At 46.5% G+C, this 18,644-nt stretch overlaps 3 protein-coding genes across 3 annotated transcripts; 2 read left to right on the forward strand and 1 right to left on the reverse strand.

Annotated features, from left to right (window-relative positions):
• The first annotated feature begins 2,637 nt into the window (after positions 1–2,637).
• On the forward strand, positions 2,638–11,351 carry LOC131258765 (uncharacterized). The gene is made up of 10 exons (XM_058260145.1): positions 2,638–3,094; positions 3,636–3,819; positions 3,895–4,893; positions 4,982–5,326; positions 5,399–7,567; positions 7,667–9,274; positions 9,326–9,445; positions 9,621–9,897; positions 9,975–10,241; positions 10,376–11,351. The coding sequence occupies exons 2-10, from the start codon at positions 3,781–3,783 to the stop codon at positions 10,846–10,848; spliced, it is 6,297 nt and encodes a 2,098-aa protein (XP_058116128.1). The 5' UTR covers positions 2,638–3,094; positions 3,636–3,780; the 3' UTR covers positions 10,849–11,351.
• A 1,587-nt stretch (positions 11,352–12,938) lies between these two features.
• LOC131258772 (exosome complex component RRP43-like) lies at positions 12,939–14,687 on the reverse strand. The gene is made up of 4 exons (XM_058260151.1): positions 14,572–14,687; positions 14,034–14,503; positions 13,838–13,958; positions 12,939–13,764 (listed from the first exon to the last, which is right to left on the reverse strand). Exons 1-4 carry the CDS (start codon positions 14,589–14,591, stop codon positions 13,539–13,541), a joined length of 837 nt encoding a protein of 278 aa, XP_058116134.1. The 5' UTR covers positions 14,592–14,687; the 3' UTR covers positions 12,939–13,538.
• A 444-nt stretch (positions 14,688–15,131) lies between these two features.
• LOC131258771 (G2/mitotic-specific cyclin-A) lies at positions 15,132–18,498 on the forward strand. Its single transcript, XM_058260150.1, has 6 exons — positions 15,132–15,917; positions 16,003–16,244; positions 16,322–16,747; positions 16,829–17,033; positions 17,101–17,348; positions 17,430–18,498. The coding sequence occupies exons 1-6, from the start codon at positions 15,693–15,695 to the stop codon at positions 17,587–17,589; spliced, it is 1,506 nt and encodes a 501-aa protein (XP_058116133.1). The 5' UTR covers positions 15,132–15,692; the 3' UTR covers positions 17,590–18,498.
• Positions 18,499–18,644: the final 146 nt, after the last annotated feature.

Raw genomic sequence — 18,644 nt, forward strand, 5'->3', positions numbered from 1 at the left:
AATAGTCATACAATAAAGGTGAGTAATTAAATAAAACTAGGGACACGAAAAGTCGCACAAAAAGTATATAAAAGTGAATGGGATTATAGAACAAACCAGGAATGTCGAAGCAGAACAAACTGAACAAAAGAAATAAAAACTACAAACAAAACAAATGATACCAACCAAAACTACCAACAAATCTTGAGATAAGAGTAGTTACACAAAAGCAGAGCGACTGCTGAACACGATAATATGAACAAGGAAATAACAAGCGTGGTGAAATGTAACATGAAACTTTGAGGAAAATAAAACCAAGAAACCCTATCGGAATATGTGAAAAATAAAGCTGATAAAAAGTTTATATGTGAGTATGCTTTGAATAAAACAATTACGTGATGACAATTGTATTTATGCTTTACAACGGATTGGAACTCGGATTCGACGATCCGGATCTCAGAAACGATTTGAATCAAAAGACTCGAATCCCTGCAGGGATTGGATTTTCCCACCACTAGTATTCATGTATTTTTCAACAGAATGCCGACTGTCAAAGCACGCAGCCACTTTGGGTGGTCAACTTTGAATTGTCGTCACACGATTTCAAACGCTTGAGGGTTAATTGGAAGTTAGGAAAATAATCCTCAAGTCGTCAAAAGAAAAAAGTTTACTTCCAATCAGTATTATACTTGGAACTGTTTAATCCAATCAACGGCTCAGGTTTAACTCAACCGTCATAGGCAATAAATTAATTTTCCTTCTTCTTCTTGGAGTAACTACCATCTTCGGTCTTCCCTGCTGCCTGCATTATGGGCTTACTAGCCTTGGATAGTCAGTCCTCTCGTACAGGGCAGCATCCGGTCTCGGTTGGGATTCGAACCCACGCCGGCAAGGTAGCTCCTCGGCTCTCGTTGGTTGATTTTCTAACTGGCGAAGTCGCGGACAGCCAACAACAAATTTAATTATATAAATTTATTATTTAACAACCAATAATTTTATTATTTAAGTTTTTTAAGTAACCTTAGCCATAAGGTAAATATTGCAGTCGCAGTGAAAAACAACTTTACTATCAGCTTCGTTTCGAAACCTTGGCAAAGCCGACTAGCCTTTCAAGCCGCCAAACCGGCGCTATAACTTTCGCACACAATTTGACAGCCAGGCCGCGACAGCGATACCTGCGAGTAGTGATGGAGAAACTGAATCCCTACAGGGATTCGAATCTTTCGATTCAAATCCATTCTTAGATCCGGATCTTCGGATCCGAATCCCAATCCGTCATATCATACACGCTCATCTAATGCCAATTTTTCATTCATTAATTCAATGAATGATTTACATAAGAATATCAGTATAGTTGACATTATTCTTCTAATTGTATTCAAACAACACGAACAACCTAGTCCTTTTTGGGAATATGCAGACTAACTGATTTACCCGAGAACTGTCCCGAAATTCATTGTTTTTTAAAGGAGTACATTGGTACAACAGGATATCGAGAGAGCGGGTAGTCTGACGCTGTGCTTGCAATGTATTTAGTAAATGTTGTAGTTTTTGAGCTCGTAGTATTGCATTTGTCAACATGGTCTTTGATTATGATGATGATGAGTAAAAAAATGAACAGGAACTTTTTATTTTTATTATCTAATTTATATTAATAGAATGAATGAGTCTACATAGTTTTGAGACACGCGCGCGTAAATGAGGACAATTGGTGGTCATGGCTGTACGAAAAGAACTAATAGTATCTACACATCTCGCTTTAGTTGGGTCACTATGTAATTGGCAGTGGGAACTACAAACAGAGCAGAAATGCCCTCTTACACTCTGGAAAGTGGTGCCTCGTTAACCTTGGGGGACTCGGCGATTTACCTTTCGAGGTGATTGCTCGGGACCGTTGTATGGAAGGAACAAGATCAGGTTCCTTAAGTAGTACTCGTGGGTTTCACCACACTATCAATCATTGATAGCTGGCGGTGTTAACCAATACTGTACGAAAATACCTGCCCTACTCCGGAAAGTGGTCTCCTTTTGCTAGTTGGGAAATCTAAGATATACCTCCTTGTGCAATTGATGGCGACCGTTGTATGAATGGAGCAGAGTTGGATACGATTGTTCTGGAGAGTAATGCCCCAATGCCCCCTCTCGTTTGATGATTTATATTTAATATCGTAAGATACTTTCGTCTCTCTCAAACCTATGTAGGGGTAAGCGGTGGGACTCATCATCATCATCATCATCATGTAAACAAATCAATGTCGGTCTGGAAATTGTTTATCCTAATTTGAATCCCCAGAATCCGATTCAGAATCTGGTAAAAATGGTCTGGTCCTGATGAAATGGGTTTGGTTGGGTAGAGCAACTCCGATAATGGACATTCTACTGTATTTCTTTGTAAAAAATAGGTTCTAGGAATTTTTCTAAATGGGATCCAAATCTTTAGAATCTGTCAGATCGAATCTTTGGAATCCGTCTAGGGATTGAATCTTAGAATCTTCCGAATCCCGATTCTGCCAACACTACCTACGAGTGTGAGGGAGAAAGATCACCGATCGGGTAATGTGAGTGAAAACGAGAAAAGCTGACAATCAGTCTATCAAAGAAGGAGCAGGCATCGGAAAGCAGCAGTCAACGAGGTTTTAGCGAAAACGTAGAGAAAAAATGAATGTTTGTGAAAACAGGATTCACAGTTTCTTCCCATCGCTCCATTGCACGATAATCGCAAACTGAACGTACCGTTGCGTGGCGGAGTCAAGTGTGTCGAACGTTAGTGTGACTCCGCAGATAAAGTGATGCTCCTGAAATAGTGGATCCAAGGATTCCCTACATTGTTGTTGCTGTTGTCCCTGTGCTCTTCTGCTGCAGCTGACAGTTGTTCCAGTCTTCGCGACTCGCGGATATCATCGAGCCGATGTGTATTATGTTTCCTTGAAACGCCAAATGCAGTACGATTGTCCGGATTGGTAGCGAAAAGAAGTTGAATCGAGTGTGGGATTCGCGCACGGTTTACCGTGATATCGTGACACTCGAGATCGACCAGTCCAGGCCGTGCTCCGCCAGAATCCGCAGCCCACTGCGAAGCAGGAAAAATCGACTCTGGGCGCAGTGAGAATATATAGTAAGCATTTGGAACGAATGTTATTTCCCGTCGCGGGTCGTTTGAAGTGAGGTGAAGATGACGGCACTTGACCAGGTCCAAGTGCACGTCCAACACTAGTTGCAGCATCGGCTGGCAGCAGTTAGTAGCGAATTGGCGGCGAGCGTCAATTCTTGCGAACAAAATACGAAAGAGAAATGTGTAAACCATGCCGTACACATCACGCACAAAGTAAACCTTCGAGGTGCAAGTAAAGGGCATAGCACTGTTGTTAGCTGCGCCGAGCTGTTTTTTGTTTCAAATAATCATACGTTGTTTTGCGTGCCTCACCATCGCACGGAAGTGACGACAGTACGAGATGTGTTAGGAATCTTGCGGTCCGCGTAACCTTCAGCTCAATCGGTCGGCGAAAGTGTTTGTCTGTCGCATCGGTTGTCTCGTCTCATGCTAACCGGTGCGGTAGCGGTGTAGGCCTACAATATCTATCGGTTCTGCGGGAAAAAAATGTTCTCCGATCCGCTGCACGCACGGGAGTACTAATCGCTGATGTGTCCTCTTGCAGGTTTCTTATGTAAGCTAACTCAATGTAGGAAGTGGCAAGAGTTCCCTGGATCGGGCCACTGTTTCTCAAATAGAGCGATTTCCACAATCGCTCACAAGGTGAATGTATCAACAAACGACGACAATCGGCGGTGGCATCGAGCACAATGCAAAGCTTGGAACCAGCGTCATGTCAAGAAGCCGATGTAAGAGGCACACACCTTATCCCTCCGTACGGTATGACACCAACAATCCACTTTCCTCATTCGTTCTCGTTTTAGTACATGCTAAATGATGCCTACTGCAAGCTGAGAAAATCTCCCTCGAGGCAATCGTCACTGCTGATCGATCCTCCGCCACAGTATCCGAATCTTCCCAGTCCTATACTTAATGACAGCACGCCACTGTTCAACACATCGTCCTCCGGCGACAGTCCCAATCCGGCCTCGCCATCACCGACGTTCGCCTCACTGACCACCACCAGCCATCACTCCCTGTCCCCGCCGGCAACCCTGCTAGCATCACCATCACCGTCGTCCTCACCGACCGGGCGAACGACCGCGACTTCGTCGACGCCGTCCAAGTCACTGAACCCCGCGTCCCCAGCAGTCAACCACCACCACCACCACCAACACCTTCACCATCATCATCATTTGGAAAAGCGGGTCGCGTCGGAATCGTCCGGCTACGGAAGTGGTTCTCCGTCGAAGAAATCCAAACTCTCGGCCTCCACTGCTTCCTCGTCCCTGTTTCTGGCTTCCTCGCCCACGCCATCGGCGTCTTCCATCACCAGCGGCACAAACACCACCAGCCCAAGTCAGCAACATCACCACCATCATCATCACCATCATCACCATCATCATCATCATAACAGCGGTGGTGACGTGGGGAGTGGCGGCGGTGGTGTTGATGACGGTATTACTGGGAATGGTAGTACCATCACTAGTCCGGGCCAATGGCAGAGGCTGCAGCAGCAGGTCAGTGGGACACCAAATACTCCATCCGGAACGACGAATGCCCGCGGTAGCGGCAGCGTGGGTGTGGGGGTTGAACGGTTCAACATTCATGACAAACTTAAGGAATTGTATCTGGAGCTGTTGGCGGAGGAGGAGGACAGCGGTGAGACGTGTGACCGGCTAAACCTGCGCAGTACATCGTTTCTACTGGAAAAGCTCATCTTACGCGAACAGCTGAACACGCTTATTGTCAATCTCTATCCGGGCAATAAAGGATACTCGCTAGCATTTCGAATAGGATCGCAAAATGACGCGGGCCGAAATGTACGTATTACTTGTATCGAAACACAAACAGGGGGAGGGAAATTCTCTGCAGTTACCTAATCGGTTTCCCATTGTTTTTTTTTTGCAGATATCAAAGAGTGGAGCTGCTGCCAATCTTGCGGCCACTTCGGCGATGGGTACCGGCGTCGGTCCTCCATTTGCGTCGTACGAGGGTTCGATACCGTCCGGTGCTGGTGGTGATCTCAGTAGCGAACTTTTGCAGGAAACGATGCGATGGCCATACGAAGAGGAGGAGCTGCTGGACTGCATCGACCGGGAAGAGTTGCCACTCGTGCTGGTGGACATTCTGGAGAGCAAGTGTCCCAGGCTGTTCTACTGCGGTTGTGTGGTCGCGGAGGTGCGCGACTATCGGCAATCGTTTCCTATGTTTACCTGTGATACTTTCCACGTTCTGCTGAAACCCACCAATCAGGTAAACCCTAGCACGTCAACACACGGGATGAGTCTGTATTTGATATGCTATAATTGATTTACGCACTTTAAGACTTTACTGGCCGACTTGAACCTCCTCACGGCGGACGGTGAGTGGAGTGCCGAGGACAAGCTGGCGCTGGAAAGTCAACTCGTGCTGGCCACCGCGGAACCGCTCTGCCTCGATCCGAACCCAGCCGTCGGCATGATGGTCATCAATCAGCAGCACCGTCGACATTTGCTCAACACCGCGCCGATCCGGCGGCAGGCCAAAAAGTTCTCCCAGGTGGCCGTGAATCGCAAGAGGAAAACGGACCAGTTCACGCACAACTTCGGACTGGAGCTGAGTGACTTTATCAACAAGTATCGAGCGCGTCCGCCGCGCCCGCACGTTGCCCGGCGCGGTGTGGTGAGCTTCACCCAGCCCAAAAAACCCTCCGAAGTGGTGCCAACAGTGAACCTGCCTAGCTTGGAGTTGCCCGAACTGGCGGCACCCGCCGATGTGAATGTGGAAAAGTACGCCCGCAAGTACGAGGCACCGAAGGAGAGCCGCGACTGCATTCCGCAGCTAATCGAGGAGTACATTCTCGAGACGGACCGCGTCGTCAATCGGGGCGATACGCGCGTCTACCACATCAAGCTGTCCATCTTTCAGCGTCCCTCAAACTCGGAGTACCTCGGGGAGCTATACGTCGATCGCGACTACCGTGAGAACGAACGCAACGGAGAGGCTTGCCAGTTCTCGCTGGGAACGCGTGCCCATGCGCATCGGTATATTCAGCAGTTTACGGAAATCTTCACCGAGGAGGGAAGAAAGTCGGTCAAAATCACTCACCTCGTTCCGGGCCAGATTCCGAAGGTTCTCCATACGGCCGGCATGCGGGAGCAAAATGTTCAGCAACAGCAGCAGCAACAACTGCAACAACAACAACAACAAGCACAACAGCATCAACAGCAAATAATGCAACAACAACAGCAACAGCAGCAACAGCAACAACAGCAGCAGCAGCAACAGCATCAGCAGCAACAACAACAACAAACTCATCAGCAGCAGCAACAAACGCTTGTGCAGCAACAAATATCGCAAATTCAACAACGACTTCAGCAGCAATCGCACCCTACCCAAGCATTGCTAACCCGGCTGCAAGCGACAAATCCCACGTTGGCGTCACAAATTGCTACAGCGACCGGTGCCGGTGCCAACGGCAGCATCACCCTGAACGCCACCAACCCGAACACGCTGCCCGGCAATCAGGCCCAGCAACCCCAACCGCTGGCAGCGGTACCAGCGACAACGGCGACGGCGACGAACGTGCATCAAACGCTGACCCATCAGCAGTTGATATCCGCTGCGACCGCTTCGGGGGCAAACATTATCAGTATCAGCCCGGCACCCGGGGTCTCCACGGCGCAGGCACAATTGACGCAACCTACACAGCAGCAAACGCAGATTCACATTCAGCCACAGCATCTGATAGCGGCAGCAGCAGCCGCAGCTGCAGCAGGTGGCCACCAGCAACAGCAACAGCAACAACAGCAGCAACTGTTCACTGCCGGTGCTTGTGATACAACCAGTACTGCCACTGGTGGAGTGGTGGCCACCGTGGGCAGCGGTACATCGTCGACCGTCGCAACGCCACATGGAACGACCATCACGCTACAATCGCAAACACAAGCGGCACCACAACAACAACACCACCAGGGTGTGCAGCAGCAGCAGACGCTCAGCTTGAGCAACGGATCGCTGCTTTTGCTGCAACCATCCGGGCAGATATCGAACCTTACGATGACAACCAACGCCGCGGGCCACCAGCAGGTGCTTGCAACGCAGGGCGGTGGTGCAGGAACTGCAGGTGGCGGGTCGGCGGGCAACGCAACGGTCGGTAATGCGCCTCAGAGTTTCACCTTCTCCTCGGGCGGACAAACGGCGACCATTATCAATCAGGCTGGTGCACGTGGCATGGGAAATGCCGTTCCGTTGCTCGTGCGCCTGGATAACGCCAAGGTAACGCGTGATGCTTCCGGTAACCTAGTGTCCACACTGGCGCAGCAGCAGCCAACCACCGCCGGGCAGCTGCAGATACAAGCTCAACAGGGACAAAATGCTGGCCAACAACTGCAACAGCAGCAACAACAGCAACAGAGCCAGAATACGATACACACAACAAACCCGGAAATCAAAGCGATTGCAATAAGTATCATGAACTCGGCAAATCAGTTTAACCGACAACAGCAACAACAGGCGCAGCAGCAGCAGCAGCAGCAGCAGCAGCAGCAGCAGCAGCAGCAGCAACAGCAGCAACAACAGCAGCAGCAACAACAACAACAGCAACAACAACAGCAGCAACAACAACCTAGCGTCAAATCGAATAGCAACGCAGCGATTCTGAGCCTTCTCAATAGTGCACCGGCTGCAATGACAAATTCGCCGGTGCTGAGCAGTAGTCTAACGTTGCCCGCTGGTAAAACAGTGGCCGATGTGCAACAGCATCATCAGCAACAGCAACAACAGCAGCAACACCAGCACCAGCAGCATACCATCCATCATCATCAATCTGTCGGTGTGGGTGGTACAACGACGACGACGATAAGTGGCAGCGCGGCAGCGGCCCTTTTCAACAGCGTTGGAGCGCGCAAAATAAGTATCCAACAAGCGCAAGCGAGCCAGAACCGTGTCCTGAACCACGCCAACCTCATCACCGTCAGCAGCGGCACCGGATCAAACACTCAACAGTTGATTAACATCCAAGCAAGCGATATTCAGCAGCAGCAGCAGCAGCAACAGCATCCGACATCGCAAGTAGGCATCCAGCAGCAGCAGCTACAACATCCGCAGCAGCAGGTAACTCAGCACTCGGCGGGAAATATTCGCGTTACTATGTCGGCCCTTGCTACGCAACTGGCTTCGCCACCAGCGATTCTGACAACCTCCAATTTACCGCAGAGCTTCAACGTTGCTGCCGCTGCGGCCGCGGCAGCCGCTGCGTCATCGTCCGGTGGCCAGGTGGTGTCCAGTACGAACGCCGTCTCCAGCACCAACGCCGGTGGGGGTACGTTCGCGGGCACTAGCGGGATAGCCACGCCCGGGGGCAGTAAACTCATCATCAACAGTGCGAACCAGCAGCAGCGCGTGCTCAACATTAACACGAACGCTGCTGGGACTGCAACCTCCACTGCGGCCGTCGTTGCTGCCGCCTTCGGGGGTTCGATTCGCCGTGTCAGCGCAATGGGCGGTGGGGGAAACGCTGGCGATGGTATTCAGCTGCAGATTCAGGGACTGTCGGCGGCTCAGAACAACCCAGGGCTGGTCACCACCTCCACATCCGGCAACGATGGAATGCGACGGACCGTCGTGACGGATCAGTTGCAGATACAAAGTATCGCTTCTCCCGGCAGTGATCACTCGAACGCGTCGTCAGCCTCATTGGCTAGCAATAGCAATGGTGGTGGCGGAGGACTGAATGGAAACAACAGTAGCAACAGTGGCAGCAGCATAATCTTTAACAACATGTCTGGTTTAAGTGCTTTGCTCGCGAATAGCGGAACGGCTGGTGTCGTCGGGGGTAGCGTTAACGTCGATGGTACGGTCATGCAGAATCCCTCGGTCTCGGTGGTGAGCATTGGCGGATCGGTCTCTAGCAGCAACAGCAGCGGCAGCAACAACAATAGTAACGGTGGTACTACCGTGTGCAGTAGCAGCAACACTAACCCAGCATTAATCGAAAGACTGAACTCATCTAGTAGCATAAACCTTACCAATAGCGGTAACCTGCCGTCGGCGAGTCCCGGTTTGCAGTTTACCATACCGTCGCCCAAAACGCCTCAGCAATCTCAAACGCATCTGCAGATCCAATCACCCGCCAGCACGATATCGCCGCTATCTAGTCCACCACCGCAGGTTACCATTCTTCCTCAGCAGCAGCAACAGCAGCAGCAGCAGCATCTGCAAGTGCAACAGCAACCTCAACAACCGCAGCAACAACAGTCCCAAGCAGCCCAGGCTATCTCTCAACAGCAGCAACAACAGCAACAACAGCCTACTACGGTCAACTTGCAGGGGTTGAATTTTGCTAGCCTTCATGGTGCAATGACTTCCATCCCCGGGTTGCAAAATGTACAGGTGAGCATCATTATAAGGAACATTACCGAGTTAAAATGACGCCTTTCTCGATGTAAGCAAAGAGTCTACGCACACGTTTATTTTTTCTTTCGGAACCCCGTCAAAAAAAGCGTCGCCTGCTCGGATTGATCTGATATTTCTTCATACTGAGTGTTGTGTTTGCTTTTCTTTACAGGTACAAATTCCCGGGCTTGCTCAACCCATCTCGTTGTCGCTCTCCTCCGCCCCCTCCGGAGCGACGGCGGGTGTGCTGAACAACTCGGCCGGAAACAACACTGGTCAAACGACCAGCCTGCTCGTATCGGTGCCAGTAACTAATACAACGCAGGTAGTAAATACCATCAACGCCGGTGGCAACAGTAATGTACTTTCAGGCAACTCACAAACAACCCAAACCGTCGTCCTCACGAACCCACAGACGAGTGGTTCCAGCTTGCTCTCCCTTCCAATTGGTAAGATATCATCGAACCCCCACGCAAAAAGAGATAGCAAAGAAATTATAATCGTGCTCCATATTGTTTTATTTTAGCTCAAATTGTCACCTCTGGTATGAAAGGCCTGGGCCAGCAGGGTATACGTGCTGGTACACCGCTGACGATGAGTACCGGACAACCAGGGCAACAGATTCAGCTACTGAATATAAGCCAACGGTCTCGCACTGGCCAGCTACCCGTAGTAAGCTGCGCTGGGACTACGCCAATCATGACCAAGCAACTGGCCGCTCGGGTGGCTCAACACCGCCAGCAGATGGCAACGGTAGGAGGCTCGACGCTGAAAATAGCATCACCTATAACGGGTAAGCGCGAAAAAGCAACAGAGTGAGAATAAGTAACGGTTGTTTTGCATGAGTAATGAAACATAATGCGGGCCATTGGTCCGCATAATTATGTGATTGCACCGCTGACTCATACATGTAACGAATTTCCCCAGCATCCCCTCATGGTGGACAACTCAGCAATACATTGAACGTAACGACGAATGCCACATCCAATCAACAACTGTTAATGACTACGAAACAGCTACAGCTAAAATTGCAACAGCAGCAGCAGCAGCAACAACAAGCGCAACAGCAGCAGCAACAAATTATCACAACCACCAATAGCCAACAACCAGTGACGACAACGCAAATCCACATCCAACAGCAGCAGCCGCAGCAACAACAACAGCAGCCAACCGTAGCACAACATCAAAACTCTCAACAGATAAACATTATCAACAACACCGTTATGACACCGCTGTCCCTGTCTAGTCCGGTTGTTGTTGCCACGGCGGGTGGTAGTGCACAGCAACAGCAACAGCAGCAGCAGCAAACAACGCATCCAAACATAAGCGCAATTGCAGCGGCCGCGGCGGCAGCAGCAGGCAAGCACCGAAGACGATCTGCTGCCGATATGAACAAGTGAAGAACCGAACGCAAATAGCTGCCCTGATAGTGCAGCCGCTAACGCTATTAGTTATTGGCATATTAACTGCTGCTGTCGCTTCACTGCAACATAGTTCTTACTAAGCTACTGTTGCTGATACTGCGGCAGACGTTGTTAATGGTTGCTATAAGCAGGACAGCAGTGAAAAGACAAATCATCTGCTTTGTAAAATGCGCCTTGCGCGTGAAATGCGAAAAAACTTTGAAAATAAGCGATCGTACCAGTTACCATTTCGGAGACGCTTTACGATAGAAGAACAGGCCCCTAGAGGTACGATTTGGCGTTCCACTGAGAAGGTACCTCCTGTCGTTTTCAGTAGCAGGTGCGTCAGAAAAGAGATCATCGTATGCTGCAATGGGCAAACAATCTCCGAAACACCCAATTGTGCACGGTTGTTGTTTTGTTCTTCTTTTATGTGAATGATTTTAAAGTGCTTGCTACTAATAATGATAGTTTTATATTGTCTTGACATTTTCCTTGTTTTTTTTTCTCTCTCTTTTGAATGCTTCCATTGTATACCATCGGGACTGGCTTTAATTTTTGCCAACATTTGACGTCCCTCGAATAGTCAGGAAATGTTGGCAAGATTAGTTCGAACGGGCTGAATAATTATTCGTGTTGAAGGTATATTTTACGTTGTTTTCGTACAACCTCGTTTATCCATGTCCTGGAGGGGCGGGGGAAATCAGTTTTTTCCTGGTGAAAATATTGTGCACCATTATTAAGGAAGATTGGAAAATGTTTGGTAGTCCAAGTCCGCTACGCGATTAAACTATAGGTGTCTCAAAAGTAGAATACTTCTGGTTTGAGATAATAGTGTTGTTAAAAGAAAAACAAAGAAACATAATGCCGCTAGGCGCAGACGAAAAGATGGTACTCCAAAGGCAGTTTTACACACATCGCGACTTATCAGATTTGGCTGGAAGACAGATCCAGCAATTCTGCCTTGCCGTTAAATTTAAGTCATAGTCAGCGGGGCAGAGAAAGGCTTCTATTTAACTACATTGCATGGGATGAACTGTAAAAAAATGGAAAAAACAAACAAAATAAACCGACCGGCTGTCGGAAATTGTAAAAGTAACCAAGCATATTCATATGAATGCTGCAAAGAAAGAGGTGTGAAGCTGTGGATAATAATTTAAATTTGTTGATATTACTAGTACCGAACGCTGTCTGAGAATGGGAAGAATGATGAAAATAGATCGAAGAATCGACGGTTGAAAGGCATTAGCGGATAATGAAATTCAATATATTTAAGTAATATTATGTGTAAAGCGAAGCATGCAAATGCTGCAAACAGGAACAAACTTCAGCGCTAATTCGCGGATAACGTTTAGATAGACGACTCATAGAAACAGTTCTCGTAACAAATTCTTGCAATTTTCCGTTTTTCGCAGCCACACGCAGGCATGGTTGAGGCAGAAACGTGGTTGGGTAATGCTCATCCTCCTTCCCTTCGCTGCATTGTGCCTAAGTTAGTTGGCGTGTATAACTGGTGCGAATATACCCAGAAAAGATTTTAGTATACGTTTTGTTTTTTTTTTGCGTTCAAATGCGTCAGCATCAGAACTGTGTTCGGCATATCGAAGGATGACACTGAGGACTAACATCCCACCAGAGCGATTAACGTTGTTTTTAGTCGAGTCATTTTTTGCGTAACTTTGATTTTAGTTTACCTCAAGCTTGGCGAATCGGATTGTGTATAGCGGTTAATTAGAAAAACAGAACGAAAATCTAAGCAGCTGACTTTCTTTACTTTTTCTGTAAATAAAATCTATGTTATTTAATGAATTGTACTTTTTTTTCTTCCCTTTTTTGTCTTTCCTGCATTGGTTCATAATCGACAATTATTTGAAAATTGGCAGTTTTCTTCTTTAAAACTGAGTGAAATATTACTTGATTAAAAATCCCTTGATCATTACAATTTAAAAACAAACCTTACACATACCAGTGTTTTTATTACAGTACATGCTTAGTAAAATTAAGCGACCCTGATAGATTACCCATGTAATGTAATATTCAGCGGTAGACGATATGTAACCTTCTTAAAAGATGACTAATTAGGACTTTTGTTTTATTTTAATCTTCAGTTGACTGGTAGCATAAACAGCGCATAAACAGTGTAGCGATGCACATTAAAAACTAAGATGATCCACATGTCATAAAGAAATGAACCTAATAACAACGCTCGTCGTATATGTAATGTAGGATGTACAGGATCTTGTACATGAAGTGTTCAAACTGGCAATGACTACTACTAGCTGCTGATAGCAGCATAAAGAGAGAGAAGGTAGATGGATTATCTTCCTTCCAGATATATAAGTTCACACCAAAGCGTTGGGGAGAATGACGAAAAGTAAACATACATAATTGCGTTAGGGTAGCTTTGAAATTTGATGATGAAGCGGGCTTAAAAGGATGTAATTGTAGCGGAGCAAAAAAAACGGAACTAAATCGCTGTGTGTAATAACGAATGGGTTGGTTAAAGGTTGGCAAAGCAGACGTAAGAAATTTCCTACTACGTATAGGTAACTCACGCTACTTGTCTGTCGATTATTACGAAGGTGTATTTCTGTTACAACTAAAAGTGAATAATGAACTGAATCCTAATTAAATTGAGCTACAATTGAAGCATGGAGTAGTATTTGATTACATTATTGCTCATCATATTATTTCATTTTATTTTGTTTTCTCTTTTGCAAAATGCTACTCATCATATTTTTCACCGACTTTTCCCGTTTCATCGCACTAGCGGTGCAGGTTTGGAGCATTTCACCATCCATTGATTGTCCTCCGGACTGGTTGAAGAAGCTGATTTTTTCGTCGGTCATCGTTACAGTTAGTGTCGTAGTGGCAAGCTTTTCCTCTTCCGCCGTAGGATCGCTAATAGTTCGCCTAAAAGATGAAACGAGATGAGAAGTTGTGTTCGAATGTTTCACAACTAGAAATCACCGTAATATAAACATACCCGGCTATTACAACGAATGAAGTCGGCACGGGAACCGAATGCACGGTAAGTGGTGTGAGAGAAGACATATCGGTCACCGTTTCATCCGTATCGCTGTTGTGCTTGACTTTGGGAAGTTTTACTGTGCATGGAAAAGATCATCATTAAAAGGCTGCGAATTCTTTTTCGCATATAAGTTCAAGATTTTTCTACCGACCCGTCTGCAATGCTGCAACAAGAGCTATGACAGCCGCATCAAAAATACAACCATCGTGATCTAAGCAAACTAAATCGCAGTATAAAACCCACACCAGCTTTCCGGCGGTAATGCACAGGTCCTGCAGGTCGATACACCGTGAATTGATCACGATGTCCGCTAGTGATTGACTGTGAACTTGAGCCTCATCACATGGCGGCCCGGGTCGGTAGGCAGGCGATGATACTGGCGATATTTCCACGTTTGGCACCAGGTAGCCCACGTTCGGTTCGAGCGCTTTAGGGACTGCCAGCTCTGCTTTAATGCCACAAACCACGGTCGTATTGCCGATCTTGACTATCGCAGAACCATCGGCACTGTTGATCACATCGTAGCTGATCGCTAATGGTCGGAGCTCTTCAAGCAAGCGGCCATCCGGACGAATATCTTTTTCCAAATAATCCTTGTAGTACTTTACAGGATGAAGAAGCCTGCCAAAAGGGTGGTAAAGGGAAAGTTATGAAACGACGATTCTGGAAGATAAATTAAATCAACATACTTGAATGTTTTCAGATCCATCACCGACAACGAGAAAAACGTTGTTATGCGTTGAACACTTTCTGTTGTTGTTATTGTTACAATATGTTCAAGCCGCAAAGTGAGGTTAGAAGCTGTCAGTTGTGATTGTCGGTTGTGTGCTGTAAGTACCACCGTGCAAGAAACCCATGGTTTGGTGGCTACCAATAAATTCTAACATTACATTTGGCATGTAATGGTAGGCGATAAAAAAGCAAATTATGTATCAACATATTTAACAATATAATAATATAAACAGCCCTTTAGATACTTGTACTAAAAATTGAAAACAATTCAACTTATCGGTATCTGCCAGATGGGTTGATGTTCCAATTCCGGACATACTACCATAGTCGATGTCCATCACAATGACTGCCCAACGTTTCGCACGGAAATATGAGATATATGTGTCTCGCTTGCACACCCGTCCGCGGTCGCAATGCTTCTATGACGTCATGAAGTGTTGCAAGACCACGCCATGAGGTACGGCCCAGTTCGACCGTTGACAGCTGTTGTAAACTCCCTCCATTTGATTGGCAGATCTGTTTGAAAAAGGAAGCGCATCTCATCGCATCATCGCTGCCGCTGGTGAGGGAAGCATAAGTTTGTTTCGTCAAAATTGTACTTTGTGAAACGTTTTTCGTGTTTCCCGAATGTATGTAACAAAGTAAAATTGTGATTCGTTTACCTGGAAACGTGGAATAGTGTAGTCTGTTTCGAAGAAACGACACAAAGCCCGAAAAGGAAAATGTCCTTTTGAGACGCGTTCTCCAGGCAAGGGTGTACAGTACGGAACGGCGCGCACGCACGCATTTTCTTGGCGTGGAGAAAAGTGTTAAAATTTTGTGGATTCCCAAAGTAGTAACTTCTTCGTTAAATTAGACGGAGCCTACAAGCATATCGGCATTCCAATAAATCCCCGTAGCACATCCTTTTGCCGACGCCATCGGCAACGCAAAAAGAGTGTTCCGCGCACACAAACACACATACGCACAGCAAGGCGCTGACGCAGCCTCCATCGCAACATCCATTTTATTAACTTCGGCCCGAAAGCGATCGTAGTAGTCTGTGCGTAGAGACAATACGAAAGATTTGATTTGAAAAATGGCGACTTTCCGAGTGCACGAAGACTTGGAGAAGGAAAACCGCCTCAATGCTCCCGCTGGCGGCAAGAAAGCGACCGTTCCTTTAGGAACACTGAATCCTGTGGTGGCCCAGGCCGGTAAAAATCAGGCCTTGCAAACCGGCACACTTCTGCAGCAGCAGCGGACCATGTTCAGCGTACTGAACAATGTTCAGCCGGGAAACGTCCCGAATGCAGAAAAGGCGGTAAGTTCAAATTGTGCCCTCTTCGCGCATGCGCAGCGGTTATTAAATGTTTGAATCGTCTTGGTTTTTAATCTCAATCAAGCAGGTCAAAGAAGCGAAGGGAAAACTACAACATCAGCGTGCTGCCGGAGCCGTACTGTTACCGAAGGTAGGAGATGAAAATGGTATCGAACCGAAAGCGCCTGGCCTGCAGGCGAAGGTTGCCCAGAAGTCGGTGGTTACCGTCACTTCAGAGGTGTTGCAAGCATTCCAGGTGTACGATGAATCGAAAGAAAATTTGACTCACCTAAATGTTGCTAAAAGAGAAGAGGTTCACCATGAGAAACGGTGAGTACAATGTTGATGATTACCTGCTGTATCGATGATAAACATTGGTGTTTTTATGGCATTTTTCATTCCATCAGGGGACCGCTGCAGGAGATTAAAAATGTGGATTTGCTGGAAACACCCATGTCGGTCAGTGAAAGCTACTCTCCGATGTCGGTAGACAAGTCGTCGAGTGTCATCGTTGTCGAAGATGTTCCGATCCCGAGAAATGACCGTGAACGGTTCTACGAGGTAGAAGATTATCAGCAAGACATTTTGATGTATCTGAAAGAGGCGGAGCGACGAAACCGTCCGAAACCGGGGTATATGCAGAAGCAAACCGATATTACCCACTCTATGCGCACCATTCTGGTGGACTGGCTAGTGGAGGTGTCGGAAGAGTACAAACTACACGGCGAAACACTGGCCCTTGCCGTTTCCTACATCGATCGGTTTTTAAGCTTCATGTCGGTGGTTCGTGCGAAGTTGCAGCTGGTCGGCACTGCGGCCTTGTTCATTGCAGCGTAAGCAGACGATTTTAACCATTATACTTCTAGATAGATACAATTGAACACATTTTCATGGCTAACTCTTCTTTAAAACAGTAAATACGAGGAAATCTACCCACCAGATGTAGGCGAATTCGTGTACATCACCGACGACACGTACACCAAGACTCAAGTCCTGCGCATGGAGCAGTTGATTTTGAAGGTCCTTTCCTTTGACCTGACCGTACCGACTTCATTGGTATTCACCAATCTCTACTGCGTGATGAACGACCTACCGGATAAAGTTAAATTCTTGACCATGGTAAGATCATTTGGGTTTGCCCGTTGAATCTTCTCCCACTTATATTTATTTTCCCGATCGTTTATAGTATATTTGCGAGCTTTCGCTACTGGATGCTGATCCCTACTTGACGTACGTCCAATCGGAAATTGCAGCCGGCGCGTTGGCTTTAGCACGTCGTGCGCTCGACCTTCCGATGTGGTCGAAAATGTTGGAAAACAATATCGGCTATCGGCTGTCGGCTTTGAAGAACATTATACTGGATTTAAGCAAGACCCACAACGCCGCAGCTTCCACCCAGCAGCAAGCAATACAGGAAAAATACAAGTCGAAAACGTAAGCAATTATTTCTCGTGAATCTACAACCAATTTCTTAATTTAAATTCTGTACGTGCCATGTCTTTTTTTATGTTTCAGTTATAAGGAAGTTGCATTCCTTCCGGCTGCCATTCTGACTGAAGACACATTTGATAAAATTTGCGATCTGCTTTCTTCCTCATCGACGACCGCAGTCACTTCCAATCAGCAAGGAAAAGACATTGCGGCCGGACAGAAAAATAGCATAGTGTTCGTCTAAATGGCAGGACGCTTAGATGATCAGCGCTTAATTGGGTTCTTGTTTCGTTAATGATTATTCTTTTGCATATTTATACTTTTTTATGTTCGAACTCAGATCACATACAATTCGTGCCGCAGGAATCTACACCTTTAGTGTGCAACCGTCAGTTTTTTTTTGTCATAATTTATTTGTAATACCGTAATGTGCTGTATTATTTCATATGGTTTTACAATGAGACGTAGCTTTCCTATTTATACCAATTTGCGTTATGATTGCCATTTTCGAGCTTTTTTTTAATTTGTTTTTGTATCAATTTACGATCAGAGAACTTTTCGGCACATCAAAACAACCAGAGTTTAGTGAGTTAAAAACAACGAAGACGATCGCACGAGACCATTCGTGAAATAAGCCTAGTTTTGTCCCAGTTTTGTCAAAGATAAAGGCAGCAGATCCCGTTCGAGGAATGTATTGAAACGTCGGTTGTAGTTCGTCGTCTGACAATTTGGCATAAACGCGCGAAGCACATAGCAATAAGTAAACTTTGGTAGTTTCTGAACTAATTTATAGGATTTAAGCATCTTGAGAGTTGAGTCGAATCTACTTGACCGCATCCAGGAGGTGACCATTTTTCCTGGAGCACAGTAACTAACACGCTTGAGAGGAGCAGGGAATGAACAAATTGAGGCGGGTGCCCATGACAAGGATTTGCTAGCGTTTTACCAAATGGTAACGGGCCAGAACGGCAGATCAAATGAACAAATGTAGCTTTTCCAGCACACGTAACTGTTAAGAATCTTTTTATATTAGGAAATTCGACGCTAGAATTATTTTGTTATACAATTTACATCGAAATAAAACACTTAGCGAAAGAGGTCGTTCACGCCGTCGCAAAATCGTTTGAACTGAAATAAACCAATGAGGAAATAAGCCTTCTTTTATCTTTTTTTCAATAATCAACCCTTCAATCAACAATAATCAATAATTAATTTAAAAAATTCTGTTGGTTAACTTTAATCGATCCACCCATATGGGGAGTATTATAATGTCTCCAAGGTGTGTGGTCGACGTTTTCA

The sequence above is a fragment of the Anopheles coustani genome, chromosome 3 (genome assembly GCF_943734705.1).
Source record: "Anopheles coustani chromosome 3, idAnoCousDA_361_x.2, whole genome shotgun sequence".
Classification (NCBI taxonomy): Eukaryota; Metazoa; Arthropoda; class Insecta; order Diptera; family Culicidae; genus Anopheles; species Anopheles coustani.

Coding starts and splice junctions, on each gene's coding strand:
- LOC131258771 (XM_058260150.1), top strand. CDS start 15,693: ATGGCGACTTTCCGAGTGCACGAAGACTTGGAGAAGGAAAACCGCCTC. Junction 16,245..16,321: donor GAGGTTCACCATGAGAAACG/GTGAGTACAATG, acceptor TCATTCCATCAG/GGGACCGCTGCAGGAGATTA. Junction 17,034..17,100: donor AAGTTAAATTCTTGACCATG/GTAAGATCATTT, acceptor GATCGTTTATAG/TATATTTGCGAGCTTTCGCT.
- LOC131258765 (XM_058260145.1), top strand. CDS start 3,781: ATGCAAAGCTTGGAACCAGCGTCATGTCAAGAAGCCGAT. Junction 3,820..3,894: donor CGTCATGTCAAGAAGCCGAT/GTAAGAGGCACA, acceptor TTCTCGTTTTAG/TACATGCTAAATGATGCCTA. Junction 5,327..5,398: donor TGCTGAAACCCACCAATCAG/GTAAACCCTAGC, acceptor ACGCACTTTAAG/ACTTTACTGGCCGACTTGAA.
- LOC131258772 (XM_058260151.1), bottom strand. CDS start 14,591: ATGGATCTGAAAACATTCAA. Junction 14,504..14,571: donor ATGGATCTGAAAACATTCAA/GTATGTTGATTT, acceptor CCCTTTTGGCAG/GCTTCTTCATCCTGTAAAGT. Junction 13,959..14,033: donor TGTTGCAGCATTGCAGACGG/GTCGGTAGAAAA, acceptor TTCCATGCACAG/TAAAACTTCCCAAAGTCAAG.